We start from the raw sequence: 21,322 nt of genomic DNA on the forward strand, positions 1-21,322 counted from the left end.
CTTAATGGGGAGCTCAACTTTCAAACGTCTGGGACGTACGTGCGCTCAGAGCATGATGTATAATGGACTTGAGGGACAGACGCTTTTGCATTAACCCAAACAAAACATGGAAGCGAACCAGCAGCCATCATTTGCTGCAGGAGACTTAGTCACCCAAAGGTGCCCACAGGTCCTGGATTGTCCAATGGCTCAGGGTGTGTCTACATTGCACATTGGAGACTGCAGCCTAGCCCAGGCTGGCAGAGGGAAAGTGCTTTGAAGATGCAGTTCAGCGCTCAAGCCCCAAGGGTTCTCCACCAGCACTTTTTGGAATGCTCCACCAAGTCAGTCAAACTGGGCCACGAGGTTCCAAACTGTGGTCCAGACTTGAGAGCCCTGCTCTAGTACACACATTGTGTGGACCCAGCTCTGGCACCCCTCACTCCACACACTGACTGCCGTGAAGTTACTCCTGATTTACACTGGATAGAAGAGGGGAAAAAATCAGTCTGACCCTTGATTGTAACACATCAGTAGACTGGAAGGAAACTCTCCCAGGACAATGTTAATGGCTGAAACTTCCACTTCTTTGTCATCATCATTCATTTTTATTAAAGCTTTTTATTTTTGCATACACAATCCCTCTGGCATAGACACAAATCAAGATTTAAATATGATGAGGTTTCCCCCTCCGCCCATCACATTCAATAGGATCTACATTTGCCATTTGACCTTTGAGTCCAGCTGTTTCATTTGCAGACTATCATATTAAAAATAAACTTAAATAAAAAAATAAAGTGGAAGAGAATTTATTCACATCCTCAAGAATTTGTTACACAGCCAGTTAGAGAAAGCCCCTGGCAATGAGACAGTGGGGATGGGGGTAGCCTAGCTCTAAAGCTTTTGGCGGACGAGTTATCCTTGGGTCTAAAGGTGCTTTTTCTTCTCCTGGTAACTTGCAATTCAAGGACCAATCCTGTTCCCAGTCAAGTCAGTGGGAGCTTTACCAGCACCTTCAATAGCAGCAGAATCGTTGTCTTCCCAACAGAAAACCGTACAGAAGGGAGTTGCAGACAAGAACAGAGCTGGCTGCGATGCTGAGGCACCCAGCACAAAAACTCCCCCTGGAGTCATGGTCTAAACATCCATGGACTGGCTTGGAAAAAGCTGGAGTCAGGGTCAGGAGACACCCATCTTCTCCCTTCACCCACATTATCCCAGACACTCTACAGCTCTGGCAAAGCCTTTATCAAGCTATCTGATGACCCCTGCTACTGGCAGCCCCAAACCTCTCCGCTGTTCCAGTGCATACTTGCATGTTCCCTGAAGTGACCAGCCCTGCCCACCTCCCCAGCTGCAAAGCCTGCAGCATTACAAGTCTCCTAGTGTTGCTGATTCTCATGGTTTTGTCAAGAGTCATGATCATTATTATTTTCCTTGAAGCCCCAGCTCCTGGAGGCAAGTAGATACATGGTGATTTCTGGCCCTCTCAGCAGTGGAGAAAGCTTCAAGATGTGTCCATGTGCACTCTAAAAGTTCAAAAAGGTGAAGGCAAACAAAAAGAACACCAAAGCTATTATTTTTATATCATCTCGTGATTTTAAAGCTCCACCCCTGATTTTTGGGGGTGCATGACTCATGACTGGGGAACACTGAGGGTTGGCAATGCTGACTAGAACAAGCCATTTAAATATCACAGCAAGCGGCACAATGCCCAGGATGCATGAGATCCCAGGGATGGGCAGAAAGCCTTGTAACTACAGCAGCTTGAGTGACAACACAGCTGGTTAGCGTTAACTGTCACAGATCCCCCACATCCCTCCAGGATCTCTGCAGCTCAGACACCCAAATACTGGTATTCTAAGAATTTTCAGCACAGCTTTGCTGGTTCAGTCTGCTCACTCCATTTCCCATCCACATGGATGCTTCTGCATTGGCCAAGAACTTTATGTTAGGATTCCAAGACATCAATGTGGGGCTGTGGCTTATAAAAATGATGACCCATGGGGGTTAATTAGGTTTAGTGCCCCAAAAAGAACCAGAGGTGCAGAAGACACCAGGCCAGCAGCAAAGCAGAGATCTGAAAGGCGGAGATTTCCGCAGCCTAGGAAGGGGCAAGATGGCTTGGCTTACACACATACCCTACTCATTTTCATTGTCACCCACCCAGGGAGCCAGCTTATATGCAGGCAGAGCGAGTTCATGAGTAAATATGGCAAGTTCAGCTTTTAATCAGTGGTTATTAACCCCATGACAGCAGGATCCCACAGCTCCGATGCTCGGGGTGGCAGATGCATGGAAACGCCTGTAACTTACTTCCCCAAGACTCTTTATAAACAGTCATTTCAACCTGAAACAAACCCACCTCTCCACTTCCCACTAAAATAAGGTGCCATAGCATTAAGGCCATTGAATGAACAGCTGCCACATCAGCGCGCAACAGTCGCTCCTGTGGCTGGGGAGAGAGCAACCTGCGTGATCCCTGAATGTGCAGCTCAGTGAAGCAGAGTGGAAGGCTCTAGAGCACCGGTCTCTTGGTTACTGCTCTTCCACATGAATGATCCTCTCATTCCCTTCGTCTGGGAGCTGAGGAACAGCGTACACAAGAGCCCGGTCTTCCTCCTGGCAGATGATGGCAACTGTGCTGCCGCTTTCTGGCATCACCGCGCTGGACTGCAGGCAAGCCTGGGGGAGAGCAAGAGGGGAGGTTAAAGATTTTGCCTGGGCATGTTTTCAGGCAGCGCTGCTTACAGGACAAGATGGGCCAGGGCTGAGAGGTGGCACCAAGCATTTGCCTTGCATGCACGTCTACCCTGCAATGAAAGAGCAGCAGCAAAGCCACAGCTGGCCCAGGTCACCTCACTCAGAATGTTGGGCTCAAAACTGCAGTGTAGACAGGCTTGGAGCAGAACCTAGACTCAGACCCTGAAAGACTGTGGGTCTCAGAGCTGGGGCTCCTGCCCCAGCACCTACACTTACATTTTGGCCCCGCAGCTTGAGTCAATTGACCCGGGTGCCGAAACTCAGTGCTGTAAGGTTGTGAATTGAGCCGTAGACGTTCCCTCTGGTGCTTGGCTGGGCGGTTCTTGCTGCTCGGTGTCAAACTGGTCATCAAATATAGGGCTGAGATGGAACCTTTCCTAGGTCTGACTAGCAAGGACCTCAGGGATTTTTTGCCTTCCTCTGTAGCATGAGGAGCAGATCACTTGCCAGGATGATCTGAGTTTATCCCACCTAACTATGTCCCTGCCACAGCTGCAGCCTTGGTGCCTCTTGTTCCCTCCTATTAGGTGCCTGTACCATATGATAGTTCAGTCTACTGGAGGCTGAAATACTTGGGCTAATTTCAGTTGCTGAGTTTAGCATGCAGGTGCTGTTGGTAGCCTGTGAAGTACTGTGGATCAGGCTGGTGGGCCTTTCAGGCCTTAGACCGTGCTGCTAGTTGCAGATGGCTCATTAGATCCAGCCCCGGGGGAACAGCAAACGAGATGTTCCAATCGGACAGCTGTTTGGTGGCCCCTGGACAAAATTAGTTTGATGAGTCTTACCCCAGTGGCTAGCCAACAAGGGCACAGAAGCCAGAGGTGCACTTAGGCCCCTCATCAGCAGCCTCAGCAGAGAAGCCAAAGTCTGATAGGACCCTGTGAGCTGAACTCTCCCCTCTAAACCCTATAGAGAGTCCAGAAGATCACAGAGAAAGAGGGTGACACAGGTGTTCAGGCTGAGTGGCCTGTGCATTCCTTGGCCTCTCTTGCCCGAGGCTGCAGGGAAGAGCCCTGGTTTGTGGGAAGAGCCACAGGCATGGGTCTGAAACCTCTGTTTGAATCACTGATCTATAAGTGAAAGACACTGCCTCTCCCCTGTTTAAGAGCTCAACCATTCAGAGCCTACCCCTGCTATTGTAGGGCTCATCAACATGGGAAGTTATTCTGGAACAAAGGTGGGGCATAGATTTCAAGTGCTATAGCTACTCTGGAGTAAGAGTGGCCATATGGGAAGCCACTCTGGTCTGTTTCTCTAGGGGACAAACCTCAAGACAACAGATCAGCAGATTTTTTTAAAGGCAGGACATTATCATCATATCATGATTTAGCTGGGGTTGGCCCCGCTTGAGCAGTGTTGCACTAGGTCAGTGTTTCTCAATGTGTGGCACGTGAACCCTTACAGGTACGCGAGAGAAGTCTAGGGGGACGTGCTGGAGCCGTATGTGGCTCTTTGAGCAATAAAATGCTTGGAGCTTTGAGAGTGCTGTGTGCCACTCTGCACATGCGTCCCTCCCTAGCACTCAGAGGGAGAAGCACGCGGCAGAGGCAGCACTGGCTCCAGTGGGTTGCTGGCATTAGATTACAGTGGGGGGAGCTGGCGCTGGAGGAGGGGGAACTGGGTTAAAGTGGGGGTTGGGGAGGGCTAGGACTGCCTGGCTCTAGAGAAGGGGAGGGGGACTGGGTTAGAGCAGGGAGCTGGGGGTGCCTAGCTCTGGAGGAGGGGAGGGGGATTGGGTTAGAGCAGGGAGCTGGGGGTGCCTAGCTCTGGAGGAGGGAAGGGGGATTGGGCTAAAGTGGGGAGTTGGCAGTGCCTGGCTCTGGAATATTATGCTGGTTATCTGAAGTAAGTGATAAAATTGCTATCTGTACAACTTTAGTTTAGTTTTTATAATTACAACTAAAAGGGTTTAAAATGGACCAATGTCTTGTGAAAACAAAGAATAAAACTGCAGATTTGGAAGAAGGTGGTACACAGGAAACTGTATCAGAAACATTGATTTAATTGTGGCCCCCAGCAGTCTGGGACCTAGGTTTGAACACGTGATTTTATCCAAACAAGCTCAAATATTGCATTAATTATAACTTTTATTGTAATTTCACTATCACTGTTCATTGATGTTTGCATAAAAACATATACATATGTATGAATAAAAAATTGAACTTTATTTTACCTGCATCTGATTTTTCTTTTTATTTATCCTCTTTGCACAATTATAAGTACGATGGCAAGTTTGTTGCCTATAAGCAATTTCTTTCAAACCAATTACAATTAAGTTGTTTAAACAAACGAACGTGCTGCAACGGTAGCAAAAGATTTTGCACAGCTGAAAACTGTGGGTACTGGAGGTACTATATCTATCTATCTATATATATATTTTAAAGAGGTACATTATAAAAAAGGGTTGAGAAACACTGCACTAGACGACCTCCTGAGGTCTCTCCCTGCACTAATCTTCTACGATTCTATTATCTTAGTCTGGCCAGGATAACACAGACCTTAAAGTGACAGCATTCTGCTTCAACTGCCTTTCCCATAACCCCTATTCCTGAATGGCTGAGTCCAGACTTTTTGTTTTTTTATTGTGGCAATTCCCTGCCCCAAGAATCAAAGAAGGTTCTGCTTACTCTTCTACATCAATTCACCGCTGGACTGAAAGCTGTGAAAGACAAGATTACCATTCATCCAGAGCAGAGACATCCTGCCCCACAGGCCAGATCTATGCTAGACAGCTCAGAGGTATGAAAAAGCCACACCTAATGATGTAGTTAAGTTCAAATAAACCCTGGTGTGGATACTGCTAGGGTGACAGAATTCTACATGCAATCAGTCAACCTGTGGAACTCTTTGTCAGGGGATGTTGTGAAGGCCAAGACTATACCAGGGCTCAAAAAAAGAACTACATAAGTTCGTGAAGGATGGGGTCTGTCAGCAGCAGTGACATCACACACCTATATTCTTTGTGGAAATATGCTTTTGAATATGAATATGCATAACTCGAATATGCTTTACACACTTAGCATGTAATCTGCTGAATGTATATATTCTATTTGTGTGCATGTATCATTCCTGTATTTGAAATCAGAAATATGAAATATAACCCTGTTTTTATAGCTAGATGTTCCAATGAAGGCAGTACTCAAGGAGCTTACAGGCCTGGTGCTCAGGACAATGATCTGTAATTAGTGATGCTCTTCCTGTAAGACCTGGATTATGATGATTCTCCCAAGACATGTGGCCCCGTTACCTGATGCTGGAACCCCATTTTGAATGTGGTACTTTCCCATGGGAGGAGGAAAAGTTTGAAATGGAACACAAAGGATTCCCACCATGTATAAAATCTATTTATAGGCAGGAGACCAAACAATGTGGGGGCTGAGAGACACCAAGAAACCCCCTGCTTAAGACCCTGATGACTGCTTGGATACACCACAGGGGAAAGGATCGGGCCCAAGTTAGGAGACTATCTAGCTTGTGAGAAAAGATTATCAGAAATACTCTTAGAATAAGGAACTGCCTGTAACAAGTTTCTCAGGCTGTGTCTAGACTAGCCCCCAACTTCAAAGGGGGCATGTTAATTCGGGTGTTGGGAGATTACTAATGAAGTACTGTGGTGCATATGCAGCACTTCATTAGGCTAAATCTCCCTCACTGCAACTTCCAAGTGTTAAACTTCCAAGTGCCAGCTTGCGAGCAGCTGTGGGTCAGCCACAGGTACTTCAAAGTGCCCCCCAAAGGGACTCTGAAGTACCCACTGCTGACCTGCAGCTACAGGCAAGCCAGCACTTCAGAGTTGCCGCGGGGGAGATTTAGCCTAATGAAGTGCTGCATATGCGCTGCAGCACTTCTTTAGTAATTTCCCAACACCTGAATTAACATGATCCTTTCCAAGTTGGGGGCTAGTCTAGACACAGCCTCAGAGTATTAAGCTTAGCTGGCAAGTTTTGTTTTATTTCGCTTTGTAACTTACTTTTATCTGTTATTGCTTGCAACAACTTCAATCCTACTTTTTATATTTAATACAATTGTGTTCATTATTAAACTCAAGGTAAATAATTGCTTCTTGTGGGGCATAACAGCTGCGCATCTCTCTCGTTCATTGATAAAGGGAGAGAACAACTTACGTGCTTGCTCTGTAACAACTTTTATACAGAGTAAAGACAGATTTATCTGGGGTTTTGGTCTCACAGGGGCTGTGCACCTGGCTTCTGTGTCCAGTTCCCCATGACTGAGCCTTCCCAGAGCCTAGCTGCTCTCTTTGTACATATTGCTCTGCTATTGGCTGTGAACCCCAATTCTGTGCCTCTGCTGCAGGACAAAAGAGCTTTGGCTTCAGGCTAAGCTGGTGGGGTGCCCCAGGGGACTCATAGGTGTGCTTAGCAGTATAATCAGCCCATGAAGTAGCAGTCTCAGGGGGATCTCTGTGACCCAGCCTGGCAGCATGGCTATTAGCCAGGTTGGGCAGGGATGAAAAGCCATGCTCTGAAGCATTCCAAGCCTCTTGCCAGAAGCTGGGAATGGGCAACAGGAGATGATCACTTGATGATTACCTGTTCTACTCATTACCTCTAAAGCACTTGGCATTGGCCATTCTTGGAAGACAGGATACTGGGCAAGATGGACCTTTGCTCTGACCCAGTACCACCATTCTTAGGTAGTCACTGCTCCTTGGGGAGAATCTAGCATAGAGATTCACTACAACCACACAAGGAAGTGGTGCAGCTGTGCCGGTGCAGCGTTTTTAGTGAAGATGTAGCCACAGACACGTCTAGGCAGAACCTCAGAGTTATGAGCACTTCAGGTATGGAGGCTGTTCGCAACGGTGAACGAAACTTTATGGCTGTTCTTTCAAGAGTTCACAAATGAACACTGACTCAATACAGCTCTGAAATTTTCGTATGCAAAAGATGCTGCTTTCCCTTTACTTTTAGTAGCTCATTTAATGTCTTTGCTTTTTTCATTTTGTCTCTGACGACGCCTGACTGCATGTTTCTGGTTCCAAATGAGGCATGTGGCTAACTGATCATTTTGTAACTCTGGTGTTCATAACACTGAAGTTCTACTGTCTGATGCCCTGTGTCTGACCATCTTCTCAATAGCTCACCAAAAGGGTCACATGGGATCTCTACCAAAACCTCAGAACTGACTGACTGTTGTCGGGGTGGCAGCAAGGTGTTTCTATAGCACAGTTCTAGAGAGATGCAAAATGACAAATTTTAGGTTTCAAAGCTATTGAGACAAAATTTGTCACCTGAGGCAAGGTGGGTCTCAGAGCTACGTGAACACCACTGAACATGCACAGAGCCAGCTTCCTTCTGCAGTCTGGGCCAGAACCAGGAATCAGCATTTACAAAGACTAAAGAACTGCGATCAAAGGTTCTGAAGAAGGGGCACCTGGGACAAGGGACCATAATCCACAACTGTCTACGAGAAGGGGATAAAGAGGAGAAGTGACTCTGCTAGTGGGGACTGTCTCATAAATTGCGGATCCGAGCCTTCTAGGCTTGATGAGCAATATTCAAGGCTGATTTGGATGAGAAACCCCTTACCACACAGGACAGTAACTGGTTAATAAATAGAGGGTATAAATTGTGTTTTATGTTTGTCTCTGACTTGTAACCTTACAGTTCCAAACCCTTATAGCTGCCCATAGTTTGAATCTTTACCTCCAGCTCTGATAAATAAACTTTAATGAGGTTATACCACTGGTGGGCAACCTGCAGCCCATGGGCAGCCCTCTGGGGCTCCAACTTAGGCCCATGGACCCCCTGGCTTCCCCACTCTTCAATGCGCCTCTCATGCACAGGAGACCAGAGCCCTGCATTTCCTACCTCTCCCTGACCCCTGCACTTTGGGAGTGCACATATCACCTGATCACACTTTGTATCTGCTCCTCCCCTTCCCCTCCAGAGCTGGAATGCCACAAATCAGCTGTTTGCAGCTGTTCCAACTCTGTGGGGGAGGAGTGGGGCCAGAGCGAGAACCAGGTGGAACCCCAATGAGCCATGGGCTGCTGAGCCCCACTGAGGTGGAGGGGGGCCACTCATGCAGCTGACCGAGGCTGTGGTTGCCCATCATTGGGTTGTACTCCAGACAAGTCTAAGGAGAGCAATGAATGAGGGAAAGCCACTGAACTGTGGTATGGAGGCAGTGGACTGGTGCATACTGAAGGTGTCCAGGAGCTAGGGAACTGGGCACTGAAGTGTCACTAAGCAGGGTGTGTAAACTGCTAGTCTGCATTGGGAAAGAGGGGGCATGCAGAGCCCAAAGAGGGGAGCCAGTGCTGCTAGCAGTTAGTGGCCAGGGAGAGTGTCCCCTGGTGCGGCACAGAGAGAGTGCCCGCCTCCAGAAAGTGAGTGGTAGTATTCACCCTGGTAATGCTGCGTAAACCGGAAAAGTGTCACAGCTTCCCCTGCCAAGGTGCCTTCATCCTCACCACAGCAGGTAAGAGGGGAATACTTAGTCCCACTGGACCAATGGGTTCTAGGTGAGAGAGACGTGGGAGTTAGCGGTTCAGTTTAGCGCATAAACTCCTGCTTGCAGGAAAAGCCCTCTACCCCAACCCACTTCTCCACTAGTTAGAGCACTAGCTTACAGCTTGGGAGAGCAGGGTTCAGTTCCTTACGCTGCCAGACTTCCCGTGTGACCTCCTGCAAGCCACTTAGCATCTCTGTGTCTCAGTTCCCAACCTGTGCGCAGGAAATAAGAGCCCTGCCCTCCCTCAAAGGACATGAAAGGTTGTAAGGTGCCCGGATGCTACCAAGATAGTCCTCTGGGTATGTCTACACTGCAGCCACATTTGTCTTGTAGCTGTACTCCAGCTAGCCTAGTGAAAACAGAAATCAGGATGCTGCAGCACACAATGTACAAGTGTGTACTGGAGAGCTCAGGTGGGTTTATGTAGCTTGCCATGACACTTCCTGACTCTTTAAGAGCAATCAGCATTGGTACACCTACGCGACCTGCAATCACACCCATGTATGCATATATTAATGAGACCCAGGGACCACAAGCTGCCAATTGGCAGAGGGCATAAATGTCACAGGAATGCCATGGGTCTGGTATTTACATGATAGTTCATCAAAGGTCTCTGTACTGTTTCTACTGTGCTTCATACTGGTCCCTTTGATCATAGTGAGATGCATATACAGGGGGTACTTAAAGAGTTAAATTCCTGTACAAAAATTATGTTTTTAAAGCAACATAAGGTAGCTTGTCCTAGTTTCACCAGACAAGAGGTAAGAAAGGTTTCTCTCTCTGGTCTGGCTACATGTAAATGAAGTATTGTAAGTTTCATAATGGAGGCCATTCACATACTGAGTTGAATACTAATGGAGAAATGTGAAATCAATGGGAAAGCAGCAGACTAGTAAGAACAAGCCATAGTGGGGGTTTATCCAGTTTGCAAACTAAAACAATGGTTTGGAGAATTATTTCTAGGTGGGGCATTTATAAAACCTATCCCCCCCTTATTCCTTCAAGCTGTAAGAACAAGCTAACAAGGGCCTTGATTAACCATACTGGGTGAAAACACAGAGGAAAGCACTTGGGGTCAGTTATGATTTCTTTGGCAAGGATGCGAGGAGCACTGCCAAGGGTGTTCATTGGTGGATTTTATACCTTGTGTTACATTTACTACCTAGAAAGCATTTTCTGATTTTGTTTTATCTGTTACAATTTGTTTCCAACATTCTCACCCACTATCACTACCATTTCTGTCCATAGTTAAAAAAAAACAAGAAAAAGATTACCAATACAGATAACTAAAGTGGGTGGCTGTCAGACAGAGATAGAGAGAGGTGACCTGGAGTTGAAGCCCCAAGCTACATCTTGGGAACGGTGGATCTAAAAGCTGCCAGTGTTCAGAAAGCAAGGCTAGGTACATGCCTAGGACTTGAAGTTTGTGCATGTTTCACACTAACCTGTACAAAGACAGCAGGGCCTGTGCAGACCTGGAAGGCAGAAACTGTGCTCCCAGAGGCTGGTAGTTTCAGAAAGCTGACATACAGCAGGGATAAACAAGACTCTCTCATGCTAAGGGAGTGTGTTGGTGACATACCCAGAAAGCATCTCAACAGACCCTTAGACAGAAAAACAGATAGCCAAGCCCACGCCCCTCTCTCTCCTTAGATAAGGCCAACCTACCATCTCCAGAAGCCTGAGCTTCTCCTCTGACACCAGACTCTCCTTCCTCAGCTGCTCCACGATGCCCTCCATGGCTTCCAGTTTGGTGCAGTGACGCCGGTGCCTCTGCTGCAGGACCTTAACCTTCTTCTGCAAGCCCATCACCAGGTCGACCAGCTGCTCAGTGGTCAGTTCGTTTTTGTGGTAGCGGTGCTCCTCTAGCTGCTCCTCCAGGTTTTCAGCACAGAGCTCCACCTCAATGGTGGAGGAGGAAGAGTCATCATCCAGGGAGCCAGTGGCATAGTTCGAGACAATGGGCACAGTGGAGACAATGGGCACCGTCAGGGCAGAGGACAGCACAGTCTCAGGAGGAGAGGCACTGCAAGTCAGTGGCCCCATGGCACCGGAGGACACAACTGGCGCTGTGGGGATGGTCTCGAAATAGGCGACCATCTGGGTGGTCGACACCTGCAGGGAGCTGAGGACAGCAGCAGTGGAAGGGTCGGTTTCCAGGAAGGGCTGGATGGACACATTCTCAATGAAAAGAGTGCCCTGGTCAGAGATCTCCTGCTGGTCCACTGTGGCCACCAGTGTATGCGGCTGCTCAGCAGCGAAGGGGCCTTCAGGTTGCTCCATCACAGCAGCATCCTCACAAGAGACCATGTTCTCTGTGGCAAACTGCTCAGGCACATCTGCCACGAAAGGGTCTGGAGTGGCCTCAACAGAGAAATCCAAGTGCTGCTCCACAGCAGGAGGGAACGGTTGGCTTGAGAGATGGAGAGGGATGGACTCTACACCCTCAGAAGGGGAGGCCACAGCCAGTGCCACAGCATTAAGTGGCTCCACAATCTGAATGAGAGGCATCAGGTTCACTGCCCCGACCAGCGGGGAGGAGAGGGCTTGGAGGTCCAGATCTGAGACAGAGGGCTGAGCTTCCACATAGATTGGGGCAGAGGACAGACCTGGGTCGATAGCTATGGCCAGAGCCTCCAGTGTGTCCTGAGTGGGGTGAACAGCCATGGCCTGTGGCCCTTGAGATGTCTTGTCTGTACTGCTCTCAACAATCAGCTTTTTGGCTTGTGTTTCACAGGAGGACCTCGCAGGATTCTCCCTTTTCTGCAAGCCACGGAAGAAAAAACATGTGTTTGCCTCTGAAGAACAATGCAGCAGTGAAGGGGCACAATTACCTGCCCTGGTTTTGGAGGGAAGATGAGGGGTCTAGAAGCTCCCTTTGCATTCTCCTTTGCTGTGGGAGAGCCCCATCTAGCTTTCAGTGGCCATTACTGCAGCTTCAGGGCTGCTCTATGCTATGCTCTTTTTCCTATGGTTTTCTGTGGAGCAGACACTGGACAAAGAACAGTGCACTCTGGCTGCAACCCCATCTGCCCTCTGCAGGGCCTCTGACAGGGATGGAGAACCTTTTTTGGGCCAGGGGCCACACAAAAGAAGAAAAAGTGGCTCCCCGACTGATAAGCGGGGAAAAAAAGACATTTCCTTCATTCCCCTTGCACACCAGCCCCAGAGCCAAGGAAGGCCTAGGCTAGAAGTGTTTTGGGCCTCCTAGGCTCTGGGTGGAGCCAAAAATTAGGTGTCATGTGTGGGAGGGGGCTGCCAGGAAGCCAGGTTGGAATGTGGGGTCAGGAGAGGAGGAAGGATGCACGAATGGGCTGGGGATGGAAGGGTGGTAGAATGCAGGAGCAGCGTAGGGGTTTGGGCAGGAGGTAGGGTGCATGAGCATGCTTGGGGTGGGAGGGCTGAGAGGGTGGGGAATGCAGGAGCCAGGTGGGAGTCTGGACAGGAGGAGGAACGCAGAAGCTAGCTGGGGATAGGCGTGGAAGGTACAGAGCAGAGTGGGGGGCTGAGTAGGTGGGGGATGCTGGAGCAGGGGATTCAGGAGCAGTGTGAGACTTGGGTGATGGTGGGGGTGCTTACCTGCGCAGTTCCCTGGGGATGTCAATGGCTCTCTCTCACTCTCTCCCTCCACCCCCCGCTTCTTCTATTGGCCATGATTTCAGAAAATCAGTGTGATAGGGGAAAAGCCTACAGGCAGCACTTCCTCACACTGCTGTTTGCACAGCTGTGGGAGGGGCACGTGGGGAGCAATGGCACTTGTAGCAGACCCCCTGTCCCAGCATCAGGCAAAGCCAGAGGGCCAGATCTGATCCTGGCTTCCCTGACTTAAGCTTACAAGGCTTGCAGCTCCTCCTCCTGCTGCTGCAGGGTACTGGCACTTAAAGAGAGGCCTCACTCCTATCCCATGAGAACAGAGTTGTGTGCTCTGGCCATGCCCAATCTAGCCCCATGACAGGTTTCGCATGCAGAGTCTTTACACCTGCTCTGTGCCAGCTGGGATGGCCTCTGACACCAGAGGGAGGCTTAAGCAGTTGTTAAAAACAGCACTTTAAACTCAGATCAGTGCCAGAAGTCTTTTGTTTTCCTATGGGTCTGATTCTCAATAGCATTACTAGTTCCTTGAGCTTTGTAGGGATGGTCAAAGGCCTGCCTCTGGGGCCCTGAGTCATCACTCCTGCCCTCTTCTCCAACACCCTGCACAGGCATGCACTGTCAGACAGAGCCACAGGCTCCTCCCCTCCCTGTTCCAGTTAGGCAATTATTTACCTCCATTGCCATTAGCCTTCTTGTTTACTCTGTTACTTGCTCTGGGAGTTAAGGGCCTGACAGACTGTCAATAGCTGGATGAACAAGCAAATAGGTGTGGGCAGGCTGCCTAGCAATAACTAGACCTATTTCTGATCATCTTCCCAGAAGCATACCACTAATAAACACCTTGTTTCAAGCTACCAATGAGGAACCCAAAGCTTCACAGGATCCCCAGAAAATGGTCAATATAATTCTTCCTATTTGTTGGGATAACTAGGCTATGGAGAACGAGAGAGATTCACCAGAGTCAGTAATAAAGCTAAGAACAAAAAATAAGAGCCCCGAGTCCCAGTCCCACATGTTCTGATCACGAGACCCCACTATCAGGTTTGAGAATATAACTCAGAATCTCTTATGTTAAGTCCCTTTATATTTCTGTGCCTCAATTTCCCAAACTACTAAAATTGGGATAATTCCTTCCCAAAGAAACAGAGCTCAATCCTAAAGACTAGCTACTCAGTCATGCTTCCTCCCAAGTCAATTCTCTCCCAAGCATTCCACAATGAATCCCAACATCAACTGATGACCAAGGACTTACCAGCGGGGTTTCAGACAGTTGAAAGATGGTGGGAATAGCATCAGGCTTTAGATAGCGAACACCCCACCTGTACTCAAAGCACGATGGAGCAAAATGTTCGCTGCATAAATGCTGGTATCTGGTGGGTATCCATTTTTCCTGGTTCATCTGAGACAGCCATTGGCGGAGTCGTTCTGGGTTATGCAAGGGAAACCTGCATGGACATCAAAGAGGTCTTCAGATAGAAAGCTGAAGACATTTGCCTAATTAAAGCAGCAAGTCAGCCTCAGAAATATGAAAAGAACCTATGACTCCCTGGGCACTGTTCTTGGCCCAGTTCTCCCAAATCATCCAAGAGATAACTGTGCTCAAAGATATAGCAGCAGAATCCAGGATTCTGCTGGAGAGGTCTGAATATCCCGTGACAGTTCTAAATTCCAAATACTTGAGATCCTGAGCTTCCTTCCCCTACCTCCCAAGGCAGTAGGCTGCATGGGTTCAAACAGATAGCAATAAAAAACAAAACAACCAGCCCTGCTGCAAACAATTCTGCCTTCGGTGAGAGGGATGGCTGCTACTGAACTACCTGCAGGGAGTAATCCAAGTCTCCCAATTCTTTTTTTTTTTTAAATGGTTGCTAAGGTGGGACAATCAAATCTCAGTGCTGACGGCAGCAGCTGATTACTGCAGGGCTCAGGCAGGAAACCTTGGTACAAGCACAGGTGTATTATAGGTGGGCACTTTTTTGCCTTCCTCTGAATCATGAGGTATTGGGCAATGGTGCAGCCCAATAGGTCAGGAGGGACCAGATTCAACGTGTCTTTGCAATTGTTCCACAATCTGATAGATTATATTATATAACATATAAATTCTGCAGCATGCTCACTGAAAAGCAGTTGCGAGGATTCCATAGGCACAGATGCAATGAAGGAGTCTAGTGCTTCATAGCACATTTCCTCGCCCCATCCCAAAAGCTCACTGTGCCTAGGACCACACCAAGGCATCATAAGCACCCCTGTAACACTACAGTCCCAGGCACTCATTGCTGTCAGGTACAGGGTCTACTTTCCATGAAAGTGACATATAGCACCTGGCAACATTCACCAGGTGGCCCATGGACAGCACTCTTCTGTTAATGGGGGAGGGAAACTCTACTTCCTCTATTAACATGTCACATTGTGCTCTCCTATAATCATGTCAGACAACAATCCTCTTTAATGTGTGCCATCACCTCCCCCACGCACTTCATCCCAGTATGGTCTACCTGACTCCCCAACAGCCCTCCTCCTCACCCTGCTGCCCCACCCGCACTGCCTCCTGCTCCCACCCCCATCCTCTCCCTCAGCCCACTACATACTGCCCCTGGACCACTACCCACTGAGTCCTGACCCCTCCATCGTCCTCTCCCGCACCCCGCCACCACCACCACCTGCCCCCAGACCACCCCCACTACCTCCTGATGCCCCCAGTCCTCCCTCTCACCCCCTTGCCTCCTGCCCCAACCGCCCCATTGTGTCCTGCCCCCTCCACAATACTTTCCCTCACCCCCCACCTCCTTTACAGTTCTCCCACTCACCCCACTACCTCCTGACCCCAGACTCTCCCCAGATGTATCCTCCCCCCCATAACCCTCTCCCTCACACCACCACCTCCCACTCCCCGTGTTCTGCCCCGACTCCATCCCCCCACCCCCGTGCTCTGCCCCTCCACAGTCCTTCACCTCAGCTCACTGCCTGCCACACCAACCGCCCCCAGCGGTTCCCCCCAGCCCCGCTCCCCTGCCCTTGCCGGCGCGCGCTACTCCGGCAGGGGGAGGGGAGGGCGCCCCGCGCGTGACGCCACAGGCCGGCGCGTGACGCGCGCCGACGTCACGCCGCGCGCGGCACTGACCGGTAGAAGCTGAGGCGCTCGCCCCCCGGCCGGCGCTGCCCGGCCGAGTTGGAGCAGTTCGGAGCCCGGCAGTACTTGGGCATCGTCACTTCCCCACCGCCCAGTGCCGGGCCGGCCCCCCTCGCACGTGACCGGGGCCGCGGCCGCACGCAAGGTGGCCTTATGCGTGGCGACGCATTGGGGGTAGCCCCTCTTCCTACACCACCGAGGACGCGCATGCGCTGCAAGGGGGAGGGGGCGGAGCCAGACCCGGTCTGAGGCGGCCGGTCTTGTTGCCACGGCAATAGGGCGGCAGGCTAAAGCTGCAAGGGGCGTGGGGGCGGGGCTGGTGAGCGTCGCCGGGGGCGGGAGAGGGGCCGGGCTGGGCGGTGTCACCTCGGGGGGGGGGTGAGTTGGGCGGTGTTACCCCAGGGAGGGGCGAGTGGGAGCGGGGCCGGGCTGGGCGGTTTCACCTCGGGGGTGGGTGGGACGGGGGCCGGGCTGGGCGGTGTCACCTGGGGGGGGGGTGGGACGGGGGCCGGGCTGGGCGGTGTCACCTCGCGGGGGGGGTGGGACGGGGGCCGGGCTGGGCTGGGCGGTGTCACCTCGCGGGGGGGTGAGTTGGGCGGGCATTTTCCATAGTGCAACTGCGACTTGCTTCTCGAGGGGGAGTGTAGGCAGTATGGTGGTGTCCTGATGCCTCAGTGCAGGTGCCAGACAGTGACACAGCTCCTGGGACGTGTCCTGGCTCATGCGAAGGTTCTGAAGCCAGGTAGCATCACCCCGTTGCCCCAGAAAGGGGTAAGCAGTGAGGTGGCAAAGTTTGCAGATGATACCAAGCTGTTCAGGACAGTCAAACCCAAAGTAGATTGTGAAGAACTTCAAAAAGATCTCAGCAAACTGAGTGATTGGGCAGCAAAATGGCAAATGAAATTTAATGTGGGTAAGTGTAAGGTAATGCACATTGGGAAAAATAACCCCAATTATACATACAATGTGACGGGGGCAAATTTAGATACAACAGATCAGGAAAGGGATCTTGGAATTATGGTGGATAGTTCTCTGAAAACATCCACGCAGTGTGCAGCAGCAGTCAGTAAAGCAAATAGGATGTTAGGAATTATTAAAAAAGGGATAGAGAATAAGACAAAGAATATCATACTTCCCCTGTATAAAACTACGGTACGCCCACATCTTGAGTACTGCGTGCAGATGTGGTCTCCTCACCTCAAAAAAGATATACCGGCATTAGAAAAGGTTCAGAAAAGGGCAACTAAAATGATTAAGGGTTTGAAAAGGGTCCCGTGTGAGGAGAGGATAGAGAGACTGGGACTTTTCAGTCTAGAAAAGAGGAGATTGAGGGGCGATATGATAGAGGTATATAAAATCATGAATGGTGTGGAGAAAGTGAATATTGAAAAGTTATTTACTTGTTCCCATAATATAAGAACTAGAGGACACCAAATGAAATTAATGGGTAGTAGGTTCAAAACTAATAAAAGAAAATTTTTTTTCACACAGCGCAGTCAACCTGTGGAACTCCTTGCCGGAGGAGGCTGTGAAGGCCAGCACTCTAACAGAGTTTAAAATAGAGCTTGATAAATTTTTGGAGGTTAGGTCCATAAATGGCTGTTAGCCAAGGGTAAAGTATGGTGCCCCTAGCCTTTAGTCAAAGGCTGGAGACAGATGGCAGGAGACAAATTGCTTGATCATTGTCTTCGGTTCACCTCCTCTGGGGCACCTGGCACTGGCCACTGTCGGCACACAGGATACTGGGCTGGATGGACCTTTGGTCTGACCCAGTATGGCCATTCTTATGTTCAGAACCAATCACTCCCACCAGTCTGTGCTGCTGGGGTGGCTCCACAGGTGCTGGGGTACCAGGGGGTGGAGTGCAGTCTGGGTGGGCTCCATGTCCTTGGGGGGGCTGTTCTGTCTCCCAAGGAGGAGGGGGGCGGCTGCGGTGACCCTGCAGACAATGTGGGCAACAGTGCCCAGAATGTCTGCATCCAGTGCGAAGAGCAGGGTGTCGTCACCCATGGTGCTGCTGCACTAGGGTCTGCGTTGCTCCTGGCAGTTCGGCAGGCCTCAGCTAGTGCGGGGCGGGGGAACTGGAGGGGGTGCTTTAAGGCAGGCGGCTGGCTGCGGGCCCCAGAAGGGCTTGACAGCCATGCGACCCCATCTGCGGCATCTCTGCCTCCCTGCTTTTGAAAGAGCACTCGTACATGTGTGGACGCTCCCGTTTGAAATAATGAGATGGGGTCTTCGAAAGAGTGGGTCGGAACTGTGATCCGCCTTTGCCGTGTGGTCGTGTTCTTTTGCAAGCTGGTATATTGATTTCTGGCTTTCAATTTTGCTCTTTCGACGGTGGGCTCCCATGTAGACACAGCCTCATGGGATTATAAACAAAACACAACTAGATAAATTCCTGGTTGATAGGCCCACCAAATAGCTGTTAGCTCAGATGATCAGGGATGCACCGCATGTTCTGGTTGTCCCATACTTCTGATTTGAAATAGCTGGGACTGAAGCTGGGAGGGATAGATATGTGGTTTGAGCACTGACCTGTTAAACCTGGAGTTTAGCCCTGGAGGGGGCTATTTAGGGATCTAAGGCAAATAGATTTAAAAAAAATCCCTTAAGGGTGGTGATAGGACCTGTTGTGGGAGCAGCAGACTGGACTCCCTGATCTCTGAAGGTCCCTTCCTGCTCTATGTCTTAATTTAATAGGGGACGAATCACATAATGATTGCCTGTTCTGTTCCCAGTTGAAACACTGGGTTTTGGTTCCCATTGGAAGATCAGATAGTGGGCTAGATGGACCAGTGTGGACTCATGTCTGGTCTTATGTTGTTAAGCTGCTTAACTGGGGAGAGGCTGGGGAAGATAAGAATCCCTACCTTGAGGGAGAAATGGAGGACCGCATTGAGGGGCATTGGGGAAAAAGGAGAGTACATGGAGCCCTTTCTGTGTGTGACAGAGGGATGCAAAGAATCTTTAGTGTGTGCAATAAGCTCTGTGTATGCAAGTGCAGAAGCATCTTCTGACCCTTCCAGTTATGATAAAATTCTGCCTTGTGGGGTCTGAATATTAGAAGTAATTCAACAAGCCCCTCAGGCCACAGAAAGATCAGGGAGTTCAGTGGCAGTCTGCATCTGCAGAGGGTTTGCATCCTGGAGCTCCAGTTTTCTCCTCCGAGACTAGTGGTTTGATTGCGTCTAAGCGGGTTAATTTTATTAATTGCGTTTCAGGTAATTAACGCATGGCATTTCAGGGGGCTGGGATTCGAACCTGCACGCTAAACGCCAGCGTGCGCTTTAGACGTTGCGGAGCTCCACAGCCTGAGAAGATAGGGGCGGGATTTTAATAGTAGCTTTGCTACTATTGGCTGAACTTAAAAATGATTGACTTTCCTCGTGCCCTCCCATCCCCGCGGGGGGAGGGAGATTGAAAGGGAAGCGCTATTGGCCGAGCGGGGATGATTACCATGCACACCACCCATTAGGACGCAGGGAGGCGGGATTTGCGGGAAGAGCCGCCGCTATTGGCGGGTCACTGAGATGTTTGGCGTGTTCACCCGCCAACGGGGGCGAGGAGGGGGATTCCGCGCGCAGTTTCGAGCGGTTGCGGGGAGTCGAGAAGACGCCGCAGCGGGAAGCCGGCGGTGGGGAGGGGCGCGAGGCGAAGGGTCCCGCAGTTATGGCGGGGTGCGTCGGCGGCAGCTTCTACACCCGGAGCGGGGGCGCCGACTCCCCGCCGCTCTTGAGCCTGAGGAGGCGGTCGAGGCACCTGGGGCCGGAGGAGGCGGTGAGCGACCGGGGCAGGGGCGACGGGAGGGGAGATGCTGAGGCGATGGTAGGCGGGGCTTGAGGAGAGGGCGCGGCTCGCGGGAGGGGCGGGGCTTAGCGTAAGGGACTGGATGACGCGGGGGGAGGAGCAAGATGCAAGGGAGGCGGGGCTTAGACTGAGGGGCGGGGTGGGTGATGGGCGTGGGTGGGTGTATGCAAAGGAGGCGGGGAGTTGGGCGGGGGCTTGGAGTGAGAGAAGGGTTAAGGGGGAGTTGGGCAGGTGCACAGGAGGTGGGGCTTGAGTAACTGGGGGCAGGGCTTGGGGAGATGGAAGGGGACCTATGAGGCGGGGCTGAGGGATTTGGGCTTGTTTAGTTTACAGAAGAGAAGACTGAGGGGTGATTTAATAACAGCCTTCAACTTCCTGAAGGGGGGCTCTAAAGAGGATGGAGGTAAATTGTTCTCAGTGGTGACAGATGGCAGAACAAGGATCAAGGGTCTGCAGTTATGGGAGAGGAGTAGGTTGGATATTAGGAAAAACTACTTCACCAGGAGGGTGGTGAAGCACTGGAATACGTTTGCTAGAGAGGAGGTGGATTCTCCATCCCTAGAGGTTTTAAGTCCCGGCTTGACTAGGTTCTGTCTGGGATGACTTGGTTGGGGTTGATCCTGCTTGAAGCGGGGGGGCTGGACTCGATGACCCTCCTGAGGTCCCTTCCGCCTTAAGATTCCATGACTGAAAAATGGAGAGCGGATGAGGCTTCAGTGGTAAGTTAGGTTGACATGAGGGGGTGGTGCTTGGATTGGGTGACCATCTGTCCTGTATTAGGCAGGATGCTCCCTTACATGGGATGCCGAAAAGGCATCCTGACTTATTTTGTAAAAGGGACGAATTATCTCGTATTTGGGCCCTCTCCCTGGCTGACCTTTTCTGCCAGCAGCTGCACAGGCACAGCTGGTGGTAGAAGTCCCTTCCCTGAGCCTTGGGGAAGCCGAGCAAGCATAGGCAGCTGCTGCGTCCCTGGGGCTTCCCCGGGGCTCCTGGGGAGCATGGGGTGGGGCTGTGCCTTCTTCGGGGTTTCGTCTCCTTCCTGGCTCCCTGGGGCTTGGTGCTCCAAAATATCTGTTAGTCTATAAGGTGCCACAGGACTTCTTGTTGTTTTTGAAGATACAGACTAACTCAGCTACCCCTCTGATATATGTATAGATTGGTGCAATATCTCGTCCATCACTGCACAGTCTTCTGCTTGTTCATGAGCACCTCTTCGTTCTCATCTTTGATCGCCATCTGCTTCAGCTGCCACTTCCTATTAATATTCTTAATCATTTTGTACACGTCCCTGGTACTTACATTCACCATAATACCTCTCTATATCTTCACACTGCTCCTCTAACCATTTTGCCATGTCCTTTCTGGCTGCTTTTCTTACCTCATTGCATTTCACCCTATATTATTGTTCCACCTTCTCAGAAACATCCCTTCTGGTCTTCAATGCTCCCTTCTCTTGGACTAACTTCAGTGCCTCCTGCATAATCCTCTTCTTACTGATCTTCTCTTCTTCTAGAACAGCCTGTTCAATTGCCTCTTCTATTGCTGTGGCTATCCTTTCGACCCTTTTAT

At 50.4% G+C, this 21,322-nt stretch overlaps 2 protein-coding genes across 3 annotated transcripts in view; one reads left to right on the forward strand and one right to left on the reverse strand.

Moving 5' to 3' along the window:
- Positions 1-573: 573 nt before the first annotated feature.
- On the reverse strand, positions 574-16,118 carry THAP8 (THAP domain containing 8). The gene is made up of 4 exons (XM_075016644.1): positions 15,935-16,118; positions 14,066-14,258; positions 10,888-11,982; positions 574-2,664 (listed from the first exon to the last, which is right to left on the reverse strand). The coding sequence occupies exons 1-4, from the start codon at positions 16,015-16,017 to the stop codon at positions 2,518-2,520; spliced, it is 1,518 nt and encodes a 505-aa protein (XP_074872745.1). The 5' UTR covers positions 16,018-16,118; the 3' UTR covers positions 574-2,517.
- A 561-nt stretch (positions 16,119-16,679) lies between these two features.
- WDR62 (WD repeat domain 62) overlaps positions 16,680-21,322 on the forward strand; it is a 55,380-nt gene continuing 50,737 nt past the window's right edge. Inside the window, exon 1 of one of the 2 annotated variants that reach the window (XM_075016642.1) lies at positions 16,680-16,856. In XM_075016642.1, coding sequence (XP_074872743.1) covers positions 16,851-16,856 — 6 coding nt within the window. In that variant the 5' untranslated portion in view covers positions 16,680-16,850. The remainder of the gene's footprint in view (positions 16,857-21,322) is intronic. The other variant, XM_075016641.1, reaches the window with a different exon arrangement.

The sequence above is a fragment of the Carettochelys insculpta genome, chromosome 22, assembly GCF_033958435.1.
Source record: "Carettochelys insculpta isolate YL-2023 chromosome 22, ASM3395843v1, whole genome shotgun sequence".
In the NCBI taxonomy this organism is placed as follows: domain Eukaryota; kingdom Metazoa; phylum Chordata; order Testudines; family Carettochelyidae; genus Carettochelys; species Carettochelys insculpta.